The 25,574-nt window shown below is 38.7% G+C and overlaps 2 protein-coding genes across 2 annotated transcripts; one reads left to right on the top strand and one right to left on the bottom strand.

Moving 5' to 3' along the window:
* Window positions 1-806: 806 nt before the first annotated feature.
* Window positions 807-1,736, bottom strand: LOC110676588. Its single transcript, XM_021845066.1, has 3 exons — window positions 1,400-1,736; window positions 1,153-1,315; window positions 807-1,087 (listed from the first exon to the last, which is right to left on the bottom strand). Exons 1-3 carry the CDS (start codon window positions 1,400-1,402, stop codon window positions 822-824), a joined length of 432 nt encoding a protein of 143 aa, XP_021700758.1. The 5' UTR covers window positions 1,403-1,736; the 3' UTR covers window positions 807-821.
* A 498-nt stretch (window positions 1,737-2,234) lies between these two features.
* On the top strand, window positions 2,235-24,723 carry LOC5571419 (dynamin-1-like protein). The gene is made up of 4 exons (XM_001659622.2): window positions 2,235-2,643; window positions 11,833-13,639; window positions 23,182-23,393; window positions 23,478-24,723. Exons 1-4 carry the CDS (start codon window positions 2,542-2,544, stop codon window positions 23,532-23,534), a joined length of 2,178 nt encoding a protein of 725 aa, XP_001659672.1. The 5' UTR covers window positions 2,235-2,541; the 3' UTR covers window positions 23,535-24,723.
* The last annotated feature ends 851 nt before the right edge of the window (window positions 24,724-25,574 follow it).

Below are 25,574 nucleotides of genomic sequence, written 5' to 3'. Positions count from 1 at the left end.
AACAATCGTGTGTCAAATCAGATTTGGAACAGCTCAAATCTTGTTCCAAATCTGACCAAAAATGGACCAGGCAGTTATCCTGTTCCAAAAAAATAGACCAGAAAACTGATATAAAATAAAATTGGAATATAATTTGCAACACCGGTTAAAGCTCCAATTTTTAACATGGTCCAAAAAATTTGAACCAACCAGTGATTTGGACCACCGGTGAAGTTGCCCTAAGGTCTATAAAGTATTTATTTTTAAGCATCAAATCGCTACCAGTCCTGCTTTCAGCAATCTCTCACGGAAAACTTAAAATATATTTTTTTATGAATTGCTGGAGTAATTCTTAGGGTAATTTCTGGATGAATCTCTAGAAGATTTTTTGGAGGAACATCAAGAAGAATTGCTGGATGGATCGTCAGAATAGTTTTTGTAGGAATGTCTGCGGAATTCCCGGAGCAATCCCTATAATGTTTAATTGGCAGCAAAGTTCAATAACAATGTAAATAATTGTAGAAGTACTCATAAGAACACTAAACTGATAAATAGGCTCTGCCTCAGTGAGAAGGTAAAGTCAGAGAATAGAAAAATGTTCCCTATTTCAGTTTTAAGGTAAGACATTCATTAACAGATTAGAAGTGATGGAATGCATCATTCTACAGAAAGAACCACACTAGAAAACGGACCAGCTCGACACAGTCGGAAACATTTTTCATGTGGCTTGGTGCCTGACGACACTAACCGCACGGCCACAAAGCCCACCTGAGGTGTTGAGGTCGTTGGAGGCCGTTATCTCTTACAGAAAACCAGGCTACCCCTTAGTCAATCAATGTCAATTAATTTGACCTACCTGTTGTAAATGCATCGTCCTTGAAGTGCTTCTGGCAGATTTTCCACCCCGCTGTATTAGCCTCCGCACAGCCCAGTATGTTTGCCCATTTCAGCCAAGCTTTCGATGTCATGGAGGGAAACTTTTCCATATTCTTGATGTCTTTGGAGCGGCATCCCAAAACGCAGCAGCCTATTTTGTTTGATGCTTTCAACCTTTCCGCCGGCAAGTTGATGGAGGGGATTGCAGTGCTCTTCAGCTTCTTCCGGATATCTATTATTGTTCAAATAAATACATAAATTCAACAGTATGTTCACTGTGCTGCAGAAAACACTCACTTTCCACGAAGTCCGTTTCGATGAAATGGTGAGAGCAAATCCGCTCGGATCCAGTTCCAAAAACAGGCGCGACCTTCTTCCATTGCCGGAAGCGATTATTTCCGGAGTTGGGCACCCGGTACAGCTGGAACTTGTTCCCGCATCCCGGGATTACACAGCAGTTCTGTAGCGAAGAAAGTGTTGTTTACTTTCCTCAATATTTCATTTTTTCTGACATACGAATTGCAAATTGGATAGAATTACTTACCATTTTGTAAAACTTTCCGTTTACTACAAGTCTGCACAATTCTCCTTATACAAAAACATTGAAATTAAGTCAAATTTTAGTTTTTTAAAAGAATATCAAAATCCAGTTCGTTGACAACTGTTTTGCTTTTCTATCACCGCTGCTACAGCAGCGCCGCTGGTGGACGGTGACAGCTTGGATTTCTTGGGATGCTGGGATGACAGCTGGGATATGCACAAGCAGCATAAAATCCATCTAACAGCCCATACATAATTTTGTCTAACGTTAGGCTAACGTTAGTCTAAATTTAGTCTAACTGATCGTTTCGAACTTGCAGCATATCTAACAAAACTGTGTCAGATCTGTCTAATTTTAGACTAAATTTAGCCTAACGTTAGAAAAAAATTTAGGCTAACAATCTAACGAATTAGACTAAATTTAGACTATAGTTAGCCTAACCTGCCGTACTGGGAAGCGACGTTTAATCGATCTTTTGAACCGGTTCGAAACGTCAAACAAAATGAAAACATCGGACAGTATGAATGTGTGTGTGGTGAAAATTGGTCTTCTCGCAAAAAAAGGCAAACACAACGATACCAATAATGGGCGATCGCTCATTTTTTTTCTTGTTTCAAACATAATAGGAAACTGCACAACATGTTAACATGTTATATTTTGTTTTCTAGGAGCTTTCCTTATTGTTTTACTTTATAATCTTAAACAGATTTGAATTGCTGCTTTTTTGTTAATACTTCCCTGCAGCTTTTAAGGCTTTCGACATATGAGAAATTTGTTCGATTTGCGTTCAGGAATCGCCCAATTCTGCACAGAAACGCACATAAAAAGTTTGCATGTGTTAGAAACGGTGACTCTCCTCTCGTGTGCCATCCGTCAAAGGGTGCAAAGAAAAGCTGAAAGCAGAAAAAACGGTTCGAAAAGGTTCACTGCGCTTTTTCCGCATAAATTTTTGTAATTTTCGCTACACGAGTTAACCGCGGTACTTTTCGGAATTGGTTCCGATTGTCGGAACCGTTGCAGGTATCGGGAAATTCGCGTTGGTTCCGTAGTTCGGGAAAGTGGTCCACAAACAGCAAAGAGGACCCTAATCAGAGGCGAATCAAGGAAAAAGGCAGTGAGCAGAAGAAAACAAGGCGACGACGAAGATGGAAGCTCTCATACCGGTGGTGAACAAACTGCAGGATGTTTTCAATACGGTCGGTTCGGATGCGATCCAGCTGCCGCAGATTGTCGTGCTTGGAAGTCAGGTGAGTGCATTTTTAGAGGGACTCGGTTTATAAATGAGGCGTTGATTTTGGGGGAAATGCACTTTCAAATTATGTAACTCCGGGTTTTGAAAACAAGCAAAAATAAAAAGTTGGATTTTGCTAGAATGTAATGATGTGATGTTTTTTTTCGCGAAACAGCGACAACATTTACGATTTTGAGGTTGAGTAGGACTGGTAGCAGATCTCTAGTTAGAGACTTGGTAGGTAAATATTTTGATTTTAATTCAAGTCCATTTGTGATGGAAGATCTCTGAAATTACTTTTTCAAGCAAAATTGTTACTACAGTCACTTTTTACATTTCCTTCTTACAATGAATCTTAGAGTAAATTGTTGAGGCTTCAGAGATTGCTCTGAGGCTCCATAGTTTCTTCAAGAATTCCTTCACAGAATAACTTCCATGCTTCGATGAAAAGCTTCGGGAATTCTCCAAAGATTTGTTCAGGAATACATTCAAAAACTACTCCAGGGATTCCCCCAGAAATTTCCCAAGCAATCCTTCCAGAAAGGAGAATGGGCAGATCTGTTCCATACCGTGTACACTGGTCGTTTCTGCCTCATTTAGGGCAGGAAGCGAATCACTTTTTAGTGACTTTGGTCACTTTTTTTTTACCTTTCCTCTAAGAAGTCACTATTTGCAACAAAAAGTCAGTAAAGTAACTGTAAATAATAGTCAACGAAGTCAATTGTCAAATGTGCATGCAGGAGATTTTGAGTGCCAGAACCTATGCAGGTACTGCATATAGCACTATGTCTTAACAGAAACTACATCAGGTGGAAGTTCACTTCCCCATGGTTTCTATCATACCAATCTGACACATTTGGTATTAGCCGATGCGTCCATCTACCTTTAGTTGAGTTATCCCCTTCCTGCTGCCTACCTCTGAGCGTTGCCTCTTTACACGCGTTGTGGACTCCTCTGGTATATTTTTGATTGAAGCATTGAACTTCTTTCTTGATGATGAATGAGCCCGATGGGCGTCATCCTGGCTATGATGCCCATGGCCTCTTTAGAAACCGTTCGGTCCGGCCAATTAAAAAAAAAAATCCCTAGGAAGAATCTCAAAAAATCTTGATGTGAAGCTTTAGACTAACAATTTCAATATAATCCTTATTGAAATCTTGTGATAGCAATGTAAAAACCTACATAAGCGCCTAAAAAGTTGGCCAAACTGTTTTCAATTAGTAGAAAATTGTTATCGTTATTGTAGTAAGAAATATTTACAGCTTAAGTAAGTTTTTTGTTCCATGGTTTACTGGTTTGAATTTAATTGATTGTTATCTATGTTTACCGATTGAAAAATAAAGCAAATAAATTAACAATTAACAAGGTTGTTATTTCAAAATAAAAAGATCTGAGAATGAATATACAGAATACAATAATAGTTAGAAGATAAAAAATGTGATTTACTTTTATAGTCGATTAGAGCTTGTATCAATCATTTGTTTCAAATCTGGAATGATTTGGTTCCTCTGGTACCGTGACATGCTCTATTACCGTGAGGTTAATTATTCGTCAAGTATTAAACCCATTCAAAAAATAATAATAACAATGATACAATACTTAATATTATACACTCAAAATAATCCAAACGTCATTGTTACGTGAAAACATACGTGGTTTTTTTCCATCGCACTTTTCACGTAGCTCTTACGTTAATCATAGGTAGCCCAGAATGAACGCATGAACTTTTGAACTTCGTCCATTCCACCGGCGCTACAAGTAAGAGCTACGTGGATTTTCCGGTAGCCTTTACGAAGCGTTTCAATAGGACCTAGATGGTTTTGCATTAAATTTAATTTTAATAAAGACCGATCTTTTTTCTAATAGGCTTTGGAAGAAAACTAATTCCCAATTGGAAAATGTAAACCAATCTAAAAGATTGTGATATTTTTATATTCAATCTGAGCATTGTAAATCTTGTTTCCCAAATGTTGTGAGTATGTTCTGTTTTGTTGCAGCCTTTGCGTGCTATAATTGAAAGAGGTTATAAATCAGGTGTAAAATATGAAGTAATGCAGGGATTCTTCGGTATTCAAAGCATATTTACCTTAAAATCAATCTAACACAGGGTTTAAAGTTCAGCAGCTTCTGAAGTTGTAAGTACTTGGTGATGAACGATAAATGTCGCATTCATCTAATGTGTTTTTATATTTTTCTTTGATCGTCGCTTAACTTTTTCTTCAGCTTGATGTTTTCTTTTCGTTTGACGTTCTATTTTCTTTCTTTCTTTTTCCTTGAGGGCAGTAATTTTGATATTCTCGATATTTTCCAGGTATTGATCGTATGCCTCGCTAGTTGCAACCGAAGGAGGATGCGGCTTCATTTTTGGTTTTGGTTTATCTTTTCTCTGAATATTGGGGTTGCTGAAAATCTCTCCCAAAACATCACTTTGACGCTCGGCTGGGTGCACAGTTGAACGAAACGATAGATCCAATGGCATGTCCTGTACAGGGGAACCTACATAGAAAATGTTTAAAAAGGTTGCAAAAATCTATATGAAAATAAATTACTTCGATCTTCGGTAAGCCCTTCAAAAGGAGGCTCCGCGTCTAGAGATGACCTTACTGGTATCTGTACCGGAAAACCCGACATCGATGCCAACGGCAAACTTATTTGGCCGTATTTAATTTTCTGCCAGACTTCAAAAAGGGAAATTTCCTCTCTGGTACCGAACCACTTGCCGGAGAAGATACTGCGATTGAATACATCAATTTGTTGCTGTTTCATGTAATTTTGGATTCCCGTTAGCAGATTTTCCTGGCCAGCAGTTGTTTGTGGCGCACTCGGAACGGAATCATTTTCACTGTTCTCTTGATTGGCCTCTACAGGGTTGAGTGGATGCAGAAGCACTGAACAGTTAACTGCATTTGCATCCCACGGATGTATACCACATCGTCGAAATCCGTTACTTAAAACTGATTTTAGGTTGTCCACTTTTTCGACGGCTTTATGGAGTAAAGGAGCAATTTCACTGCGTGGTAGTTGGTCTCCTACGTGATCAATCCTCCAATCAATTAGAAGTTGATTCCAGTATTCTTTAAGCGGCCGGAAGAAACTGACATCCAATGGTTGTGTGATTTGAGTAGTGTTAGGTGGCAAACAAATAAGGGTCATATTCTTTTCCTTACATAAAGCGATAGAATCTGCAGATACGTGAGATGAATGTCCGTGTACAAATATAATAACAGGGAAGGAAATTTTTTCACGCAGCAACCATGGGTAGAATACATCTCGAAGGTAAAGATAAAAGGTATCTTGAGTCATCCTCCCAGAATCCGTTTTTCCGGCGGCCCAACCTTTTGGAAGTCTTCGATATATTTCACCGGAGATCCTTTGTTTATAAGGAAACAACATCGTTGTTGGCGCAAGCATACCTGCAGCATTCCCGGCAAAAAGAGCCGTATATGACTCCTTATCGGAATTACCGACCCGCGTATGAACTTGCTTTCCGTTCGATTCCGCCAGAACCACGTCCCGCGTGGGAATAGTGCGGACAGCAGTTTCATCCATGTTGAAGATTTGAATGGGATTTTTCATTGTCTCCACCAAATGTCTTTCCTCTAGGTATGCAGTTATTTCTGCAAACCAGCCGTTGATTGTACCGGGTGTTACACAAGCTCTAGACCTTGCTAAGGAGCTTGCAACTCTACGCGAAATATTGGGATGACGTTTCGAAAATCCGGCTACCCACCTGGGTCCAGGTGTATCTTTTTTGAAAGGATTTTTGATCTTGGCTAATTTTACATACTTAGCTACGAATACTCTAAGACGCTGCGTGTTTATGGGAAGCCCAGCTTTCGCCATATCAATCAGCCACTCGACTATACGTTCCTCGTTCTCAAGTCTAATTACTGGCGGCGCACCTGGTGTTGGATTTGCATATCGCTGGATAATCTTGTCGTGAATCGTGCTCTCCGGAATTCCATACAAACGGGATGCACCGCGGATAGTTCCACCGTTTCTCACTCTATCCAGGGCATTGTTCATTCGGTCCAGAGAGTACAACATGCGTTTTTTTGGAGTCATGTTCGGATGAAAATCGCTCCGCGGTATTAGGAACTACTGTGAATGGTGAAGTCCGAATTCCGTGTCAACAAATTCCTAAAAAAAGCGTAAAAATAAACATTTGTTCTACATATTTCATTACCTGATTGAAATACAAACCCATAGAAGTGAAGTTAGTGCAAAATTTTCCATAAATTTGAATGAAATCAGCGAAAATTGCAAATTTAATTTCACGCACAATCTTAGCCCATTCACTAATGGAAGCTTACGTTTGACAGTTCACAGCATGTGCTTTTGTTTTTGCTTTGTTTTTCATGGTGTGTGAGCATAAAATGTCAAAACAATCAAGTGTCAACATTGTTTTTATTACATTCTAACATTGTATAGTTAAAGTTAGTGCAAATAACTAGTAATATAAGAATATTTGTACATTTTTATGAAAAGCACGGTATTAGGCGATACACGGAATTAGAGCAGGTCACGGTACGCTCACGCCAATATCAGAATGAAAATACGTTGGTGTCTTCCACGGGGCCACTGACCTCCACCTGATTCATGTAATTTTTATTTCCGGCATTTGCACTAACTGACCAGCTCACTGAAGTTTGCCTATTTTATTCGCAAGCAAAGACTATTGCTCCTGTTCTCAAATAAATGTGCTTACAGAGCCAAGAATCAGCGTTTTATACAGGGCAAATAATATGGGGCCTTCCTTAGCCGAGTGGTTAGAGTTCACGGCTACAAAGCAAAGCCATGCTGAAGGTGTCTGGGTTCGATTCTCGGTCGGTCCAGGATCTTTTCGTAATGGACATTTCCTTGACTTCCCTGGGCATAGAGTATCATCGTACCTGCCAAACGATATACGAATGCGAAAATTGCAACAAAGAAAGCTCTCAGTTAATAACTGTGGATGTGCTCATAAGAACACTACGCTGAGAAGTAGGCTCTGTCTCAGTGGGGACGTAATGCCAAGAAGAAGAAGAAGAAGAAGAACAAGAACGTTTGACCATCGATCGGAAAGAAGAAAATATGGCAAAAATGGATCTCCGTAAAGTGTTAAGGATCACAAACGGGTAGTTCAATCAAGCTTTCAAGAGGAATCCCAACATTCAGTTCGAGATGTGGTGAAGAAACTGAATCTATCCAAAACTTTCGTGCAAGATGCGAAAAAACGTGAAGGACTATGTTCCGTCTCCCAACGGAAGCGAGAACCACTGCAAGCAAACCCATCAACACCCTGTCGCCAATCAACCCGACGCCGAGAACGCACCGTTTGCGTCAGGCAATGGACATGCCCTATATCAACTGCAGCGATTTGCAGTAGACAGGATGTCCCGGGCCCGATCTATCTGACAAGCCAATCGAGCCCTCTGTCACCATAGAAGATGGTGTCTCCATCATGTCGATAGCCTGGTTTGCGTAAAACCGTAAAATATTCAGATCGGTGTAGTAAAGAAGAGTAGCATAAAGTTACCTAGTTTAAGCGTAGCCGTCCGCGTTCAATTCCTTCGCTTCCCAAGAAAAGTTGGCCCTTGCCAATCCTCCGGCGAAAGTGATCCTTCCGCCGCGAAGTGGGTTGTTCCGCCGTGAACGACTGATAGCTGGTGAAAATGCTCCACACTAACGCATCTGGAGAGCAAATCGTCACGAAACGCACATATACATACGCATTTGTTCTACACGCTCGTTCAGATCTACTCAAAAGTGAGTAGATTTCGACTCACTTCGGAACAAAGTGGAACTGCTCAAAAGTGAGTAACACCATCGTTATTCACTTTAGAGTAACATTGTCAAATGCAGGCTTTAGAAAATTTAACGATCATTGACACACCAGGGGATTTTTTTTTATTATTATAGTCAAAAAATTGTTTGGTGTTATTAATTTCCGCTGACTTTCTAATACTAGCATCTCTAGCCATTCGCTTAATATTGCCACCGATACCATCACATGGACCTTTTCCATGTGAGGTTGGGAAAAAGTGTCATTCTGCTCTAATTTTAAAATCATTTTCATGGTTGCATACATTTTTGAAATTTGATTTATTTTTGTACTGCTCTCCGCAACCATCAGAAAGATAAATGATTTTTTCAAGCTCAGGAAATTTATTTTTCAATCTTGAAATTAGTTTTGTTTGAAAAGCATAAACTGATGTCGTGTTATGCTTTTTTATGTCAGCAATTACAACAAAATTTAAGACTTTGATCGAAGATTTGTCTTTGTAATAAATTACAAATGGATGTATTGTTACTTGAGGTCGTACAAAGTAATGGCTTTGAATGGAATCTTGTATCACGCACGAATAATTTTCCGCGAAATCCATCTGGCACATTATTTCTTTGTTTACGAGGAGAAATAATCCAAAAACAATACTTAACTTCTTCAACGTTGTTTTCATCTAAGCGATTGGCAACAAAATCTAATTTCTTTAATTTACAATCCTCACAGGACCTCAAGTAACAATCATCTGTACTATCTGGGCATATCATTTGACTAGTCAAAAAGGTGTTAAGTTCTTTCTGTAGTTTTTTCTATATTATGAACTTCAAAGCAATTAGTTTTTTTCAATGCATCAACCATGAATTTCATATTCTCATGTATAATGCAAACACAAACATTCATGGCCGATGAATCCTTTGTATAAACACATTGTATTGGTTTAAGTTTCCAGAACGATGTGAATGAGACAGATTCCTGTTCACTCTTACAGGTTTCCATATATTGTTTATATAAAGTATCCAAAGGGTCAAGCAAAAGGCGTTTTTGAACATTTTGGCGCACTCCATTGGGTAACTTAATAGATATGGTGTCTTTTAAGCCAGGAAATGGCCGACTGATATCATCCCTTAGGTAAAAATTTGAAACTATGTCTTGTACATCTGATCCATGCGAGGGTCGTCCTACTTTTGAAAGTGGTTGAATCCCTAAATTGTTTTTTTTTGATTCAGTTATAACGTGTTGAGACACGTCAAAATGAGCTTTAACTTTGGCATATGACCAATGCCTAGGAAGTTATTTTAGAAGTTCAATTTGCTTGTCAGGTTCGGCTTTTGTAACAGCTGAGTTCAAATTTAATAAAACGGAATTAAAATCCTCTGTAACATCGACAATATTAGGCGGAAACCAAGTCTTTATTTTACTCAAAATTTGATTGAACATTTCGTCCATAGAAGCATTGCGATAGTTACTACTAGAAGCATCCAAACGTGAAGATTTTACTTGAAAAGAAATTTCCAAGAATTTAGCAAGCACTTGTATTTTTAGTACATTATTTATAGAACCAACTGACTCACCCGAGGAAGGAGTTTCCTTTGGCGACGCCAACGAAGATAGTGCTGAAACTTGTTCCTCAAACGCCATTGCTTCTGGCGATCCGTTACGAGAGCCTTCTGGTCACCGGTAATGGAGCACTTCACGCAAATTTTCATCTTTTCCGTAATCCACCGAACTCCATTCGAATGAAGCTTACTGATGAGGCCTTGGCTGATCGATCGTAGATTTGTCCTTACTGATTTGTGGCCGTCCAGTCCGAAGGGGTTACAGCATAAAGAATTGTATTCGTAATATTGAACTTTGTCCATTTCAACAGCTTCGGGAAAACTTTTTTCACTTTCAAAAAATTAATAACGAGGAATATACAGCTGATAGACAACACTTGCACTTTCTCACTGCTCTTTGTTAGTTTTTGGTAAACTTATGATTCTCAAGCTATTTCAACGCTTTAAACTTGAATTGGTAAATACCTATTTGTCATATTGTCTACCCATTTATTTAACTGTCAATTTTGTAGTTACCTAACAGGAAAAAATTGCCTACATTCTGATTGAAGAAAACTTTGTTTCTTTGTAGTTTCGTTCTTAAGAAATTTTGTTTATGAACTTATAAATTTGTAAATATATGGTTCAAACAGCTCATCCTAGCAATATTTGATCATGTTTTAGTAACGAAAAATGAGCGCATTGAAAAATATTGTAGGATTGGATCTTATTGATCGCTCTTTTCAAATATACTTTGTTTGAAAGCTGGAATAGCTAATCGGGTTTTCATTATTTGTTTTCATAAACAGTGAAAAATGTCCTGGGAAACTGATTCCATTTCAGAAATTTCATATTTTTGAGATAATTTGAATCCGGTTCGACAAGTCATGATGAGTCTTGAGTCATGATTTTTAAACGAAAAGGCATGTATGGCAAATCTTTGCATTTTTTACAAAATTGACCATAGATCAGGAACTAAAGAAAAGTACATCCTAAAAGTTACCAGAATTGAAGTTTATAAAGTTTCTTTCTTAAAAATATTTTATTAAAAAATTTCCGCGAGTTCGGGCATAGATTTTCAGCTTTTCTTTATGAATTTCCCCAACGGTGGAAAATTTTGTGGAAAACTTTTTCCAGTTCATATTTTTTATTGGATTTCTGAGAAAATTTGCTTAAATTTTCATATAAAAACTTTGTTTCTACAATGTTTCGTTCTTGAGTTATGATTTTTCAAAGAAAAGTCTTATATGGCACATCTGGACATTTTTCACAAAATTGGCCATAATTCAAAAACGAAAAAAAAGTGCATTCCAAAAATTTCAGTGATTAAAGCTTATAAAATTACCTTCTCGAAAATATTTTTTTGAAAATTTTCCACGAGTTCGGGCATAGTTTTTCCGGCTTTTCTTTACGAAATTTCCCAACGGTGGAAAATTCTGTGGAAAACTTTTTCCAGTTCATATTTTTTTTGGATTTTTGAGAAAATTTGCTTAAATTTTCATATAAAAACTTTGTTTTTACGATGCTTCGTTCTTGAGTTATGATTTTTCAAAGTAAGTAGTGTCAAGGGAAAACAAAAAATTTCCACCTGAGTTTTCCGGAAAAATAGGCGACCCTGAGTTTTTCTCATTTTTTTTTTATTCATATATCCATGAGCCCTGCCTGTGGAAAAAGTTTCATGAAAATCTGAGACCCTTCGACCCAAACCCGTACGGTAATAAAAAAAAATCCCCAGGTGCTCCATAAAATGTCACAGTGTTTCTTCCAGATATTTTTCCACTAATTCTTCCTTTGATTTCTTCAGTTACACCGATTCCTACATTACCTAAAACTGATTTTGAGATTTCGAATTTCGTTACCGAGGGCAATAATTGATACCTTTTTTCGTATTGCTGTCTATTTTCAGAGCTCCGGAAAAAGTTCCGTCATCGAAAGTCTCGTCGGTCGGACGTTCCTTCCCCGAGGTACCGGTATCGTAACCCGTCGCCCTTTGGTTCTGCAGCTTGTTTACACGCCCCTCGATGACCGGGAGCACCGTTCCTCCGACCTCGGCACGGTCAACGTCGAAGAATGGGGTCGTTTCCTGCACATCAAGAACAAGATTTTCTCCGACTTTGAGGACATTCGTAGGGAAATTGAGAACGAAACGGATCGCATGGCCGGTAGCAACAAAGGTATATGTCCGGAACCGATTAACTTGAAGATTTACTCGACGAAGGTGGTCAATTTGACGCTGGTGGATTTGCCGGGCATCACGAAGGTTCCAGTCGGAGATCAACCCGAGGACATCGAAGCACAGATCAAAGATCTGCTGGTGAAATACATTGAAAACCCGAACTCTATAATTCTGGCTGTGACGGCGGCCAACACGGACATGGCGACCAGTGAATCGCTGAAGATGGCCAAGGATGTCGACCCGGACGGTCGGAGAACTTTGGCTGTGTTGACGAAATTGGATTTGATGGACGCCGGAACGGATGCAATTGACATTCTTTGCGGGCGCGTAATTCCGGTCAAATTAGGTATTATTGGCGTGGTGAACCGATCTCAACAGGATATTAATGATAGGAAAATTATTGAGGAGCAACTGCGAGATGAGGCGGCGTATTTGCAAAGAAAATATCCCACACTGGCCACTCGCAATGGAACGCCCTATTTGGCCAAGACGTTGAACCGTTTGTTGATGCACCATATCCGGGATTGTCTGCCGGATCTGAAAACTCGAGTCAACGTGATGGCTTCCCAATTTCAGTCTTTGTTGAATTCCTACGGAGACGATGTAACTGATAAGAGCCAGTGTTTGCTACAGATTATTACGAAGTTTGCTTCGGCTTACTGTTCCACAATTGAAGGCACCTCCAGAAACATAGAAACCACTGAACTCTGCGGAGGTGCTCGAATCTGCTACATTTTCCACGAAACCTTCGGGAAAACTCTAGACTCGATTCACCCTCTGACGGGATTGACCAAGATGGACATTCTGACTGCAATCCGCAATGCAACCGGTCCTCGACCAGCTCTCTTTGTGCCGGAGGTTAGTTTCGAACTGCTTGTGAAGCGACAAATTCGAAGACTCGAAGAACCTTCCCTCCGTTGCGTGGAACTCATTCACGAGGAAATGCAACGTATTATTCAACACTGCGGAACCGAAGTCCAGCAAGAGATGCTACGGTTCCCTAAACTGCACGAGAAAATCGTTGACGTCGTTACGCAACTGCTCCGTCGCCGTTTGCCCACTACGAATTGCATGGTGGAAAACTTAGTTCAAATCGAACTCGCATACATAAACACGAAGCACCCGGACTTCCACAAGGATGCCGCTCTGGTTCCAAGTCTGCTGAAGACCGATACCCAGGACCAATGGTCCCACTTGCATCAACCCGGTAATCCGCCGAGTCGTCGAGCTCTGGCACGGCCAAACCCACAACAGGCACCTCCGGTACCCGCCCCGCAAAACGAACCGGCTGAGATGAACCACGTAAATGATCAGACTTCTAACTGGCTGTCGAATATCTTGCCCCCAGCGGTCGGACAATTTGCTGCTGGGGCTGCGTCCTCGATTCAGTCGGAAAGCGTCGAAAGCTCGGCCACAAACACCCCCACCCACGGAGTGCTTAGTCCGTCGAAGCCGGTCAATCTGCTGCCGGACGTGCCGATAAACCACTCGTCGCGCAAGCTGACCGACAAGGAGCAGAAGGACTGCGATGTGATTGGTGAGTACACACATATATTATATAGTTGAGTTCAACTACAAAATTTGAGAAATGGTCAGGATTTTCGTTTTTGCGAGTATACGTTAATCAAATGGCGTGTGTTTAACAGTCTTTAAAGTATCTATTTCAACCAATATTATCTTCTGTTTGCAGTGAATACTGCTGCCACATTTTTTAGGATTTACCCTCTCTTTCCCATAGTAGGTAGTTCCACTGATTTTCGAATAACTTGAAACAAACCGCATCAGATGAATACTATGCAATGATTACTACAATATGATTCTATACTCATTCGATTAATCCAATAGTCAACTAACTATTTCATTAACTATTGATTAACAATCATTTTACCACAAATTTACTCTAGAAAACCAATTTTTTTGTTGACCGATTTCGAAAAGTATATTCCTTTTGGTACATTATTTCTTGAAGCAGGAATCCTGCTAGTGATTTTTTAGGGATTCCTTTTGGCATACCGTAAAATGGGCCGAATAGAAACACTTTCTGACATGTTTGAATGTGTTCAACTTAAACCATGTGGATAAAAACCAATTTTATTAGCCTTAAATATTAGTCGCGTCTTCCTTTACTCAGACCCCAATTGCTGTTGAAAAATAAAAATTATATCGTACAACGATTTATGAAAATGTTGTATGTTTCTATTCACCCCGCAATGGGGCGAATAGAAACACTGTTCAGTAAATATCAATACTTTTTTCATTTTAATGGAAAAATTAACACATTTTTAAGTTCATCTTGAAGAAATATCAACATGTATTTACTTAGTGAAAAAAAAAATTAAAATTTTTAAAACTAAGTTCAATTTTTGATCATTTTTAAAATCAGCCAAAATGGCGGATGTTTCAAGCTATCAAAAATGATTGAGATTTCAATATTTTCTTCTCAACTTTTTAATGAGAAATGTAGCAAAATTTTTAATTTGAAAATAGTCTAGGGATACTCTGTTGTTATTGAACTAATGGAGAAAAAATATTTCAGTAGGTTTTCAAAGTTTATCATTACATAATAGTCGCATTTTTAACTGAAGGTCGTTTTGTTTCTATTCGCCCCACTTTTTCTATTCACCCCGTTTTACGGTGCTCTCAGGGACTTCTCTAGATAGGGGGAGATCGTCCAGTACCGGACACCTAAGCCACAAAATTCATAATTCAAAATATATTGGTTTTATGTGATCTTGTTACTCATTTTTCATAAATATTGACGTTTTTGTAGAGTACGCTTCCGCTTCGTAAGCGGATGGTCTTGGGTTCGATTCCCAATCCCCCCACACAAAAATCTCCGTCCGGCCACCAGAAGACGCCGCACGAAGGATCGTGTATTGGGGAACACATCCATCCTTCGTCAGTATCGGATGGTGACTGAGACACACTGACCCTCTTTGTAGGCTGTTGCCTCACACGACACACAAACATGGCAAAATGAACCTCGATATTGGATATGGATTGGACCAACGGCAGCACTCTCCTCTACCTGCTCGATATGAGAGAAATAGCAATAAGAACTAGGATATAAATAGATTCTGTATATGATACTCGGCATATTAGTGGCCAAGTGCACGTAGTGCCTAACAAATTAAATGTAAAGAAAAAAAAACTATATTAATCCTAGTTTTAAAACAGTTCTTCGACATATTAAAATCAAACATTTCACAGGCAGAGTTAAAATTCCTTAAACAAAAGGTGAGAAAGTTATTCCCTCCCCTTGGTTATGCAACCTTGCCGCGATGGGAGGGCATAATCCATTAGCCCATATGATGGAAACCAAAGGCGTAACCTGTAGTGGTGGTATCACATTTTGACATTTTTTTTGCTGAAAGCCGCGTCATAATTCATATGGCATAGACACACTAATACTTGGGATGTGATCCAACGGACATTCTGCGTCATTGATAGCATTGATGCTCATTTCAAATAATTAATCTATTCGAAGTGGATATTAATACTATTGGTGACGATCAGTTTGCCTTTTGCTAACCAGAATGATCCGTAGCCACTCTTACTATTAGTTAGCTAGACACATCGTTATCGAGTACGACGTAGGGAATAGGGCTGTGCACAATGAAGATTTATCGGTATCGGCGATATTCCAATGTTTCAATATCGGTATCGGCGATATATCGGATTTGACATTATCGGTATCGAACCGATATCCGATATTTTTCAATGATGCGATTTTCAAACAATATCGACTATTTCGGGCTCATTTGACACCAACTTTTGCATTGTGGAATCAATTGTCTGAGTTTTGCAGTTATGGTATGTTATGTTTAGCGGATATTTAAAATTCCGTCTAACTAGTTTTAACATAATCGTTGAATGTTGTCCTGATTATCGGACAGACAATAGTTTTATCGATATCGGAAAATATCGGGTCAAGAGATATCGGATATCGTATCGATGAAATCAAGCCGATAATATCGATATTATCGATAATATCGATATTTGCACAGCCCTAGTAGGGAATATTACTCTGAGGAAAATGACAAGTAGATTCACTGAGTACAAATAAGTGGCGACAATCTTTTTTTAATATGGTTTTTACATTGGCATAAAAAGAAATACCTCTTTTGTAACAAAAGTATAAATGATATAATTTCAGCTTCATTTTCGCAAAATTTATAAGTAGAAAGTGAATCTTGTAGGAGACTGTTATAGAAGCCTAAGGTAACTTTACTCATAAATATTCACTATAAAAATGACTATGGAAAGTAAGACGCTGAGATCGATCATTAGGGTTCTCTTGCTAAGTTCTAGAAATTGTTGAACAGACAAGGAAAGTGACTTTTTTCTTTAAGGATATATGAACGTAATGACCAATAAATACTTTTAACAATAAAAAATGAAATTAACTAGAACTACTACTAAACAGCCTAATTTTGTTAAGACTTCACGACAATTGACATTTATGCCTCTAATCTTACATAAAAGACAGGAGTAATCAGAATAGCACTTAAATGACAAATTATTCAAAACCATTTCGACTAGACAGTATTAGTAATGACACTACTATTTCAAACAAATTCTGATGGAGTTGCTGATTTTCACAATGCTTCCTTTTCTCAGAAACAAGGGAATATGGGTATTTTTTCAAAAACTATCACGTCACAATACTAATAAAAAAAACAGTGTTCATGTGGGAACCATTACCTAGTCCGTCTGAATATTGGTCCTGGTAGAGGGGAAACTTGGCAAAAGCCAGACCGAGGGTTCAGCCTTGACAAGTTAAGCTATCAGGCAGCTCCAACTGAATAGATACCATACAAAAAAAACAAGAGGTGAGAGGGTTATTGTATCCGTAGTTTGTTCTGTGCTTAGGGATGAATGGTGCATAACGCAGTCTACGACAAGGTACATTCAGCTGTACTTCTGCTAGAAGATCAGTACAGTCGATTTACCCGTCAAAATATCGTGTACAAGGAGTCTTTGAAGTCTTAGCCTTCTAGCTGAGAGCAGTTCAAGGTCCACAAGCTCACAGCGGGAAGAATAATCCGGTAAATTAACCGGCACAGGCACAGCGTATTCTAAAATACTGCGCACTAGGGCGCAGAACAAGGCTTTCGTATACGGGTCTACCCCGTTTGGCATAATGCGGTTTGGCATACAGTCGTTTGGCATAATAGTCGTTTGGCATAATGGTCGTTTGGCATAATTTGAAAAAGGAAGATACTGCAGTGGTACAGTAATATGCCATACCATAAGGTGCGTCATAAAATTCCATGTTCCTTTTTTTCAAATGACATGGAATAACTTAGGCGTTGGATATATTTTTGTTAAAAATGCGCCATAATATCCCGTACATAATGACCCCGGAAGTCATGTATGGTGCAATTCCAAAAGAGCTTTATTGGATATTGGTTTCCTTGAAAAAATGATGATAAGAAGTATGTCCTATCACTAACTGAAAACGGAATGTACGATCGTGAGCAGTTTATACACACCCCTTTGCTTAATGGAAGGAATTTGATTAAATTCAATGTTTTTCACAATTATGCCAAACGACCGTTATGCCAAACGACTGTTATGCCAAATGGCATTATGCCAAACAGCTATTATGCCAAACGGGGTAAACCCTTCGTATACTGCGATGCATTTCTACGGATGAATCCAAGCACGGAAAACGCCTTAGCTGTAACAGCGGAGGGACCCTAACAAAAGGCGGATACACGAAAGGCGGAATCACAAAAGGCAGAAACTCAAAAGGCAGATTGGCTTAGACGTGTAACATAAGGCGGAAAATAACATAAGGCATAATCTGAAAAGGCGGAATCAGTCAAAAACATATTAAAATTATTTACTTAGGCTTCCAAACAATAATTAGACTGAGCTTTTTGCATTTCTAATTCATGACAGCTTTTTCGAAATTTTCAAGCGTACTTTGAAATGCGGAGAACCCTGCATATAGTTTCATTTTTATTTTCAACTTAAATGTAGGTAGGGGCAATGGGGGCAATTTGAACATACGGGGCAATATGAGCCACCCCGGTTTTGATCTCAAAAACAGTGTTTTAATGTCAAGTGTCATTATGATCTGCTAAAGGATGCCTCAAATAGCCACCACAATAAAAACCGTAAGAATATTCGTTTGAACACTCAAGATATTTACAAAAATGCACAAATTTGTCCTTCATCATGAAAAGCTTATAATTTTGGCAGTTTTTAATTAAGTCTATAAGACAATTATATTTATAATTCTGGTAAATTTTACCAATCCATTGAAACTTCTGATCATAATGAACAGTTCGTGAGCGAAATTAGGTTTGTTCGTAAACAAAATTATTGGAAAACAATATATTATTTTCAAGATGGAAGGGGCGGGGCAAAATGAGCCACCTAGATTGAAGCAAAACAAACGATGTTTTGAACATAAAAATGCATTGCCTAAATATACCAGATTATTTTTTTACTGCATAGTCATCTTTATGCACCATTACAAGTGGAACACTTTGCTAGAAAATATGTTCAATCAAGTATCGCAATTTAGTGCTAGTATAACATGGTCTGTTTACTATGTATTATGTATCTTTAAAAAATAAGCCGCTAAAATCAATAATTTCAAGCAAAGCCAATACAATTTCCTTTCCAATAATGTACTCTTCACCACTAACTCTTCTCTATACTGTTTTAAATAAAAATCATTCGATTGAATGAGGTGGCTTATACTGCCCCGTAGGGTGGCTCATAATGCCCCATATGGTTGGTGACCACGTAGAAAAACATGGTGTTCCAAACCAGGGATGGGAAATGTACTGTAGCAAACATTTACCACCTCGACATTCACATTTTTCTACACGACCATCAAAATCCAAAGTAAACCATGACCGTTCATAACAAAAAAATGTTACGGCTCTTCAAAACTGTAATCTTCTTCTTCCTAACGTTTTTTCAAACCCGAATGCGAAATGACTCGAGCACAGTGGTGACACGATTTTTCCGGTTTTCGGGGTTTTGCATTTTTGCTCGATAAAGGCAGCATGAAATTGAATTTGTTTATATGTATCGCAACGGAATGATTGTGCTCTTGCTATTAGCGCTAAAAGATTTCAATTAGTTGAAAACACATGCGAAATATTAGCGATTGAATTATTTAACATTTTTTTTAATCATTCACCTCGAGATGGCTACCCGAAAACGATCATAGTGGAGAGACAAAAACAGTCAAGCAGTGTGTGAACCGTTGGCAGAGCAACGCCTGATGGTATCAATGCTGCTGCTGCTTTGTGTTTTGGTTGACTGGCAGAATCGATGAGCTGTTGTAAATAGTGGTCACAGTTCCCAAGCCTGTTCCAAACACTTCTTGAAATAATTTGCAAGTTTATGTTAGCATTAATAGACATAGTACATCCTTCGGAAAAATAACTAATATGTTGTCAGTGATTTTTCCTTCTTTTAATCATCGGCTATTCTCTCTTGACTTCTTGACTTTGAAAAGGTCAGGTGAAATTGTTCCTTCTCAGAAACATATGCTGTTTTTTCGCGTTATTTTGCTGCTACGATAGTAGAATTTAAGCTCCTCATATTCAGGCTAATGCTATTCAGGCTTGTATCATTCGGACTAATGTTATAGAATCAATAGAGAAGAAGTTATGTATTGCAATTATTTGAGTGATACGGCACATCCTAAAAACAATGAACACAATCACATAAGGCTAATTTAAATTAGGCGGACTTTTTTAACCAGCCTTCTCGATTGGGAAACTGGAAAGGCGGGATATGTATGTTTTACGTTTGAACATTGTGGAAGCAACCTGGGTAAACTTGTGGAGATGCTGTACTGTACACACTTTATAAGTAGCTCGCAAAAAGGTTCGCTGCTTCTACGGATGTGGCGGCCTTGGAGTCTCCGTAGATAGTGGTGTTCGGGATTCCATTGCTCATCTTTCGGGCCTTCATATGCTTCCAGAACTTCGAAAGGTTTGTTTTGGCGGTATAGGTATAGTCGATAGCTCGTGTCAAGAAGATCATTATAGGATGATTCCACTTGACAAAGTGCATTCCTATTTTCCACGGTTTTATTTGCGAAATACCGCTTTCGTATCTTTCTCAGCCTGTTGCACAAATTTCATAGCTGGGGACTCACCAAGGCTTTCTATCTACACCATGATTAACGCGCCGGTGACGTGGAATGATTGATCAAAGTATTTCGTAGATTTTTTTCGTAAAACAAGCCTACACTTTCGTCGACGGTTAGCCCTAGTAGATGGTGATTTCAATCAGCCGAGGACAGTATGGAATTGAGCAAGGAGAGATCGCAAGGGCCCAGATAGCCGTAGCGGTAAACGCGCAGCTATTCAGCAAGACCAAGCTGTGAGGGTCGTGGGTTCGAATCCCACCGGTCGAGGATCTTTTCGACTTCCCAGGGCATAAAGTATCATCGTACCTGCCACACGATATACACATGCAAAAATGGTCAATTGGCATAGAAAGCTCTCAGTTAATAACTGTGGAAGTGCTCATAAGAACACTAAGCTGAGAAGCCGGCTCTGTCCCAGTAGGGACGTTAATGCCAAGAAGAAGAAGAAGATCGCAACGTCGGAAGTCGAGCTCGAATATATCCAGTTCTGGTTCATCATGGCCATCAGATCCATCGCAACACTGGCGGTAACACACACGAGCTGGGAACAGCTTTTATAGTGATGGGTGATATGTAGAGTAGCGTGAGCGAATGGGGCCGATCAATGAGAGAATGTGCAAGTTGAGGATCAAAGGCCAGTTTTTCAACTTCAGCATAATAAACGTGCACAACCCTCACTCCGGAACCACTGATGAAAATAAATACGCTTTTACGCGCAGCTCGAACGCGAGTACGACTGCTACCAAACCCACGACGTCAAAATCATCATAGGAGATCTAAAGTTTAGTCTAAACGCTCAGATTGGCCAGGAGGAGGAGTTCAGACCGACTATTGGAAAGTTCAGCGCTTACGGCTTACGACTAATTGATTTCATTGCCTCTAAGAATATGGTCATTCGTAGCATCTACTTCCAGCACAACCTTCCATACCAATACACCTGGAGCTCAACACAGTAGACAGACTACTAGACAGAATCACAAATCAACCACGTTCTGATTGATGGACGGCACTTCTCCAACATTCTCGACGTCAGGACCTATCGTGGCGCTAACATCAAATCTGACCACCCTATGCAGGGCTGGTAGCAAAAAGTAGTGCCGAAAAAAGTTATATTAGTGACCAGATTTGAGAAATAAGTGACTAAATAGTGACTTCCAATTCTCAAAAAAGTGACTAAAAGTGACTTGAAAATCAAAACGTAGTTAGTTTAATTTCAGTTCTAGTACACTGTTTTACGATGAAGAAGAGAATATTCAATATGATCTACTGCAGATAGCAGGGCTAGTTAAGTATCAACTTTGGACATTTTTTATCGTACTTCCAAAATTTTAAGATATTGCCAATATGTTTCTGAACAGAAAAGTTAGTATTTACGCAAATAATACTTTTTCAGCAGATTTCCAACCTTTTCAATATTTTAGAAAGATGCTTGACACCGTTTGTGTCTTTTATACCAACAAAGTATTTTATTTTGTAATGTAAATTAAACAAAATAACATAAATTATTATTGTTTTATGGCTATATCGGTCATGCGACTCAAAGGTAAAGGGAGTCTATAGAAGTAAATGATGGAAACGAATAGGTGCATAGGCGTCGCAAGGGAGCGACAAGATTGAAATTTAATTAGGTGGTGAAAATTGAGCATGCCATTTTAAAGTCAGTAAGCATCGAAGCGTCCTGTATTTTGCCTAGCTTCTCTACTGGAAAAGGGTTGGCTCAAAGCTTTGAGCTTTGCTACCAACACAGGCCGTTTCCATCATTTACTTCTATAGACTCCCTTTACCTTTGAGTCGCATGACCGATATAGCCATAAAACAATAATAATTTAAAACAATCACGGTCGAAACCTTCTCCTATACAAAATAACATAGTTGTGATATCATTTTTTTGTCATTTAACATTTCCATCCAAACTCACAAAAAATTACTTCTGAAATTGAATTCATTGTAAACTGTGTAAATTCCAATTTTTTTCATAAGAATTCAAGATTTAGTCTAGAACAATTATTAGCGTATAGATAAAGATGGAAAAAATATAATATTCACAGGAGGCTACTTTCTATTAGTTTTATTTTGTGTAACTAGATCAAGATTACGGAAAATGTACCATCAATCATCAATCAATATTTCAAATTAATAATTTTTAGTTTTGAACAGAAAAACTGCTTTTCAAGTTTCGATAATGACGATGATTACGTAATCATCGTCACAAATAGAGTGAAACCAAGTGATACTCTATGAAAGATTAACTTTCTCCACAAAAAACATGAACCAAAGTTTTGATTCTGACATGACTCAGCCTTAATTAAAAGAAGGCCGCTTCAGTATTTTATCTCGAAAATTTAACCTTAAATAGCTGAAAAAGTGACTTTTTGACGAAAAAAGTGTCTTTCGTTGAAATGGCTTCAAAAAAGAGACTTTAAAGTGACTGTCTTAAAAAAAGTGACCAAGTCACTAAAAAGTGACTCGCTACCAGCCTTGCATATGGTGATGTTTAAACTGCGCTCAAACCTCTTCGTCGTTAACAACGTACGGCACCAACGGCCGCCCCCAGTATGAGTCACAGGGATCAACTCCGGATCTCCTGCAGGGTTTCTGAAACTAGACATGTGTGCCTTTCATTTGAGCTGAACAGAAGCGAGGGGCCTTTCTTTGTCTAGTGGTTAGAGTGTAAGGGACTAAGGAAAATTTAAAAGCTATCACCAAATAATCTTTTAAAAAGGTTGTTTCTTTTTTAAAGATCACTTGGTGATGGCGTGAACAGATCAAATAGATAGTATCACAGTTAAAGAAGCGAAGCACATAAGATTACAATTGGCATTTCTGAAGAATAACGAGTTGGAAGGGACGAAATTTAAGCTGGGATCAATACAAAGACAACTAGCATAGAATGTTAATATGTTACCCGGTACCATAAGATATTGATCTCCATCTTTGTTTTATTTTCCTAGAACGTCTCATCAAGTCGTACTTCTACATTGTGCGCAAATCGATCCAGGATTCGGTGCCGAAGGCGATAATGCACTTTTTGGTGAACTTTGTCAAGGATAACCTCCAGTCCGAACTGGTGACGCATCTGTACAAGTCCGATTCCGCCAACGAGCTGCTGAACGAATCGGATCACATCTCGATCCGTCGTAAGGAGGCTAGCGATATGCTTAAGGTAAGTGATATTGTATTTCTTTTTTCGATTAACGACATTACATGACTCTATGTTTCTTTCCTTACTCTCTCGTGTACTCATCAGGCACTGACACGTGCAAACCACATTATCAGTGAGATCCGTGAAACGCACATGTGGTAAGGATTGACCGAAGTTGAGTGCATTTCACACAAACGAAAAGGTGATTCGGCGTTTTCTTTTCTCTATTTGTTACTGTTAGGTGATGAAGAAACATTAGCGTTTAAGGGTTGCTTCTAATTGAGGTTTGTTTGATTTGAAATCGCGCGGATTTTACCCACCAGTAGTTCGCCTGTTACATTTGTGGTATGCATTGTAAGACGATTGTATTTTAGAAGTCAAACATTTAGGGAACCTGTTAGTGCTGTTAGGATTAATTTAACACTGAACATACATCCTAGGTAATCGCAAAATAGACTTTCACTGTTTAGTTATATTGCACCACATGATATAACCTAATTATTGTGCATTTTTTTCAAACATGAAATTCTTCTAGTGAGATATCAAACTTGAACATACAAACATGGCTCCTAGTCCTATCTTTCGTATTCAACGATATTGTTTCTATTCGTTACCTCTATAAGTTTTGCTCAACGACCATAAAATGTATTCCCATTTCTAAGTGTAACCGCCAAGAAAGTCCCATCGATGCAAGCGCGTGCGGTCGGATTTTGCTACACAAAAAGACATCATCGTCCCAACACCTAGTTACTTAAATAATTACTGATATTCTCATCTTTTCCATTATCATACCTTTCAAATGTTAGGAATTTAATGAGTGCATTAGAAAAAAATCAACTAGAAAGCATTTCAATCTGTAACTATTGTGAAGCATTACCAGAAACCTATTTCTTTTACTGGATTTTCGACAGCTGGCTGAAACTCTTGCAGATTTCAGTTAATTTAAAAACTATGAATTCGTCGAACAATTGTGTGTCAACAGCTCGAGTCGCTCTATCGCCAATAATGAACCAATTACGCAAATTAATTTCATCGCCATGCTCGTACAACTTCGACCAAAGATTGAACCGAACGAGCATTAAAACACTTAGCATTATAACCACACACTGATAATGGAAAGTTTGCACCGCTAGAACCTTACAGAAATTACCTAATATAATTCACAGATATCTATAATATCAAAATGTTAAGATAGAAGACGCATAAAGGTGTGATTTGCTAGATGCAAAGCACGAAGCCACACTTTTTACTGATGCGAATGATAAACAACCAGACAAAATCAAATGCATGCGTTCGAAGTTATTAAAAGCAGAGTCAGAATTAAATTGTGGAGCAATGTCTACGTAACCTATTAGGATGGTAAATGTCTTTCACTTTGATCCGAACAACTCCTTGTCAAACCCTTTGTATCGCAACACTTTTCAAATTAATAATCAATCAAAACCTTGTTTTCGGGAGAAATCTGGCAAATATTTATTGATTAAGGGTCTTTGTAAACTCTCCGAAAACTGGTTAGCTAAGATTTTTTTTATCTCTATTAACGAGATGTTTAGCGCTGGGCTAGTTCATCTCGGTACCAACGGCTTTACTTCCCTTCCGAAGGAAGTCGTCACTATAACTTTTGTTTTTGTCAGTGACTATTTCGGATATGGGATACGATCCCAAGGTCCTCGGCGTGAGAAGCGTGTGTACTAACCACTACACCAGGTCCGTCCCCAAGGTTAGCTAAGATGTGAATTGCGAGATGTTAGGCGGTTTGCATCCCCTGGTGAAGTCTAGTAGTTTCGGCCATGGTTTCTATCAATATTATCTGCACTGAAATTGCAAATTGTGCTGCTCGAGAACATCTTCAATGACAAGAACAATCGTACAAGCACTCTTGTGCGATAGTATTTGGAGTTCCAAATGAGGGAATTCCTCCTTGTGTTGCATCAAATTATTGCATGGCGATAGAAAACACATATGATGCCTGGGACACGGTTATATGAAAAAAATAGATTCCGCTCCAGTCCACTTTTTGGATTGCATTTAGGTCCCATAACAACTGCGCAAAATTTCAGCTTGATCGGGGAAACTACATTTACGCGCCAGCTGTTCAAATTTTGTATGGGATTTACTATGGGTAAGTTTTCTCTTGCAATGAAAAAAATATCTACCTCATTATGATAGTGATAGAATGATAGTTTTAACGAATTCAAATTA

This window comes from Aedes aegypti, chromosome 2 (assembly GCF_002204515.2).
Source record: "Aedes aegypti strain LVP_AGWG chromosome 2, AaegL5.0 Primary Assembly, whole genome shotgun sequence".
Taxonomy (NCBI): Eukaryota; Metazoa; Arthropoda; class Insecta; order Diptera; family Culicidae; genus Aedes; species Aedes aegypti.
The sequence above is the reverse complement of the archived record's forward strand: the minus strand, read 5'-3'. Positions and strand labels throughout refer to the sequence as shown.

What these genes read in the sequence shown, in the direction of transcription:
- LOC5571419 (XM_001659622.2), top strand. Translation starts at nt 2,542, where the DNA reads ATGGAAGCTCTCATACCGGTGGTGAACAAACTGCAGGATGTTTTCAAT. An exon ending in GAAGGACTGCGATGTGATTG is followed by an intron (nt 13,640 to 23,181) that starts GTGAGTACACAC and finishes TTATTTTCCTAG; the next exon opens with AACGTCTCATCAAGTCGTAC. An exon ending in AGGCTAGCGATATGCTTAAG is followed by an intron (nt 23,394 to 23,477) that starts GTAAGTGATATT and finishes TGTACTCATCAG; the next exon opens with GCACTGACACGTGCAAACCA.
- LOC110676588 (XM_021845066.1), bottom strand. An exon ending in CGAAACGGACTTCGTGGAAA is followed by an intron (nt 1,088 to 1,152) that starts GTGAGTGTTTTC and finishes GAACAATAATAG; the next exon opens with ATATCCGGAAGAAGCTGAAG.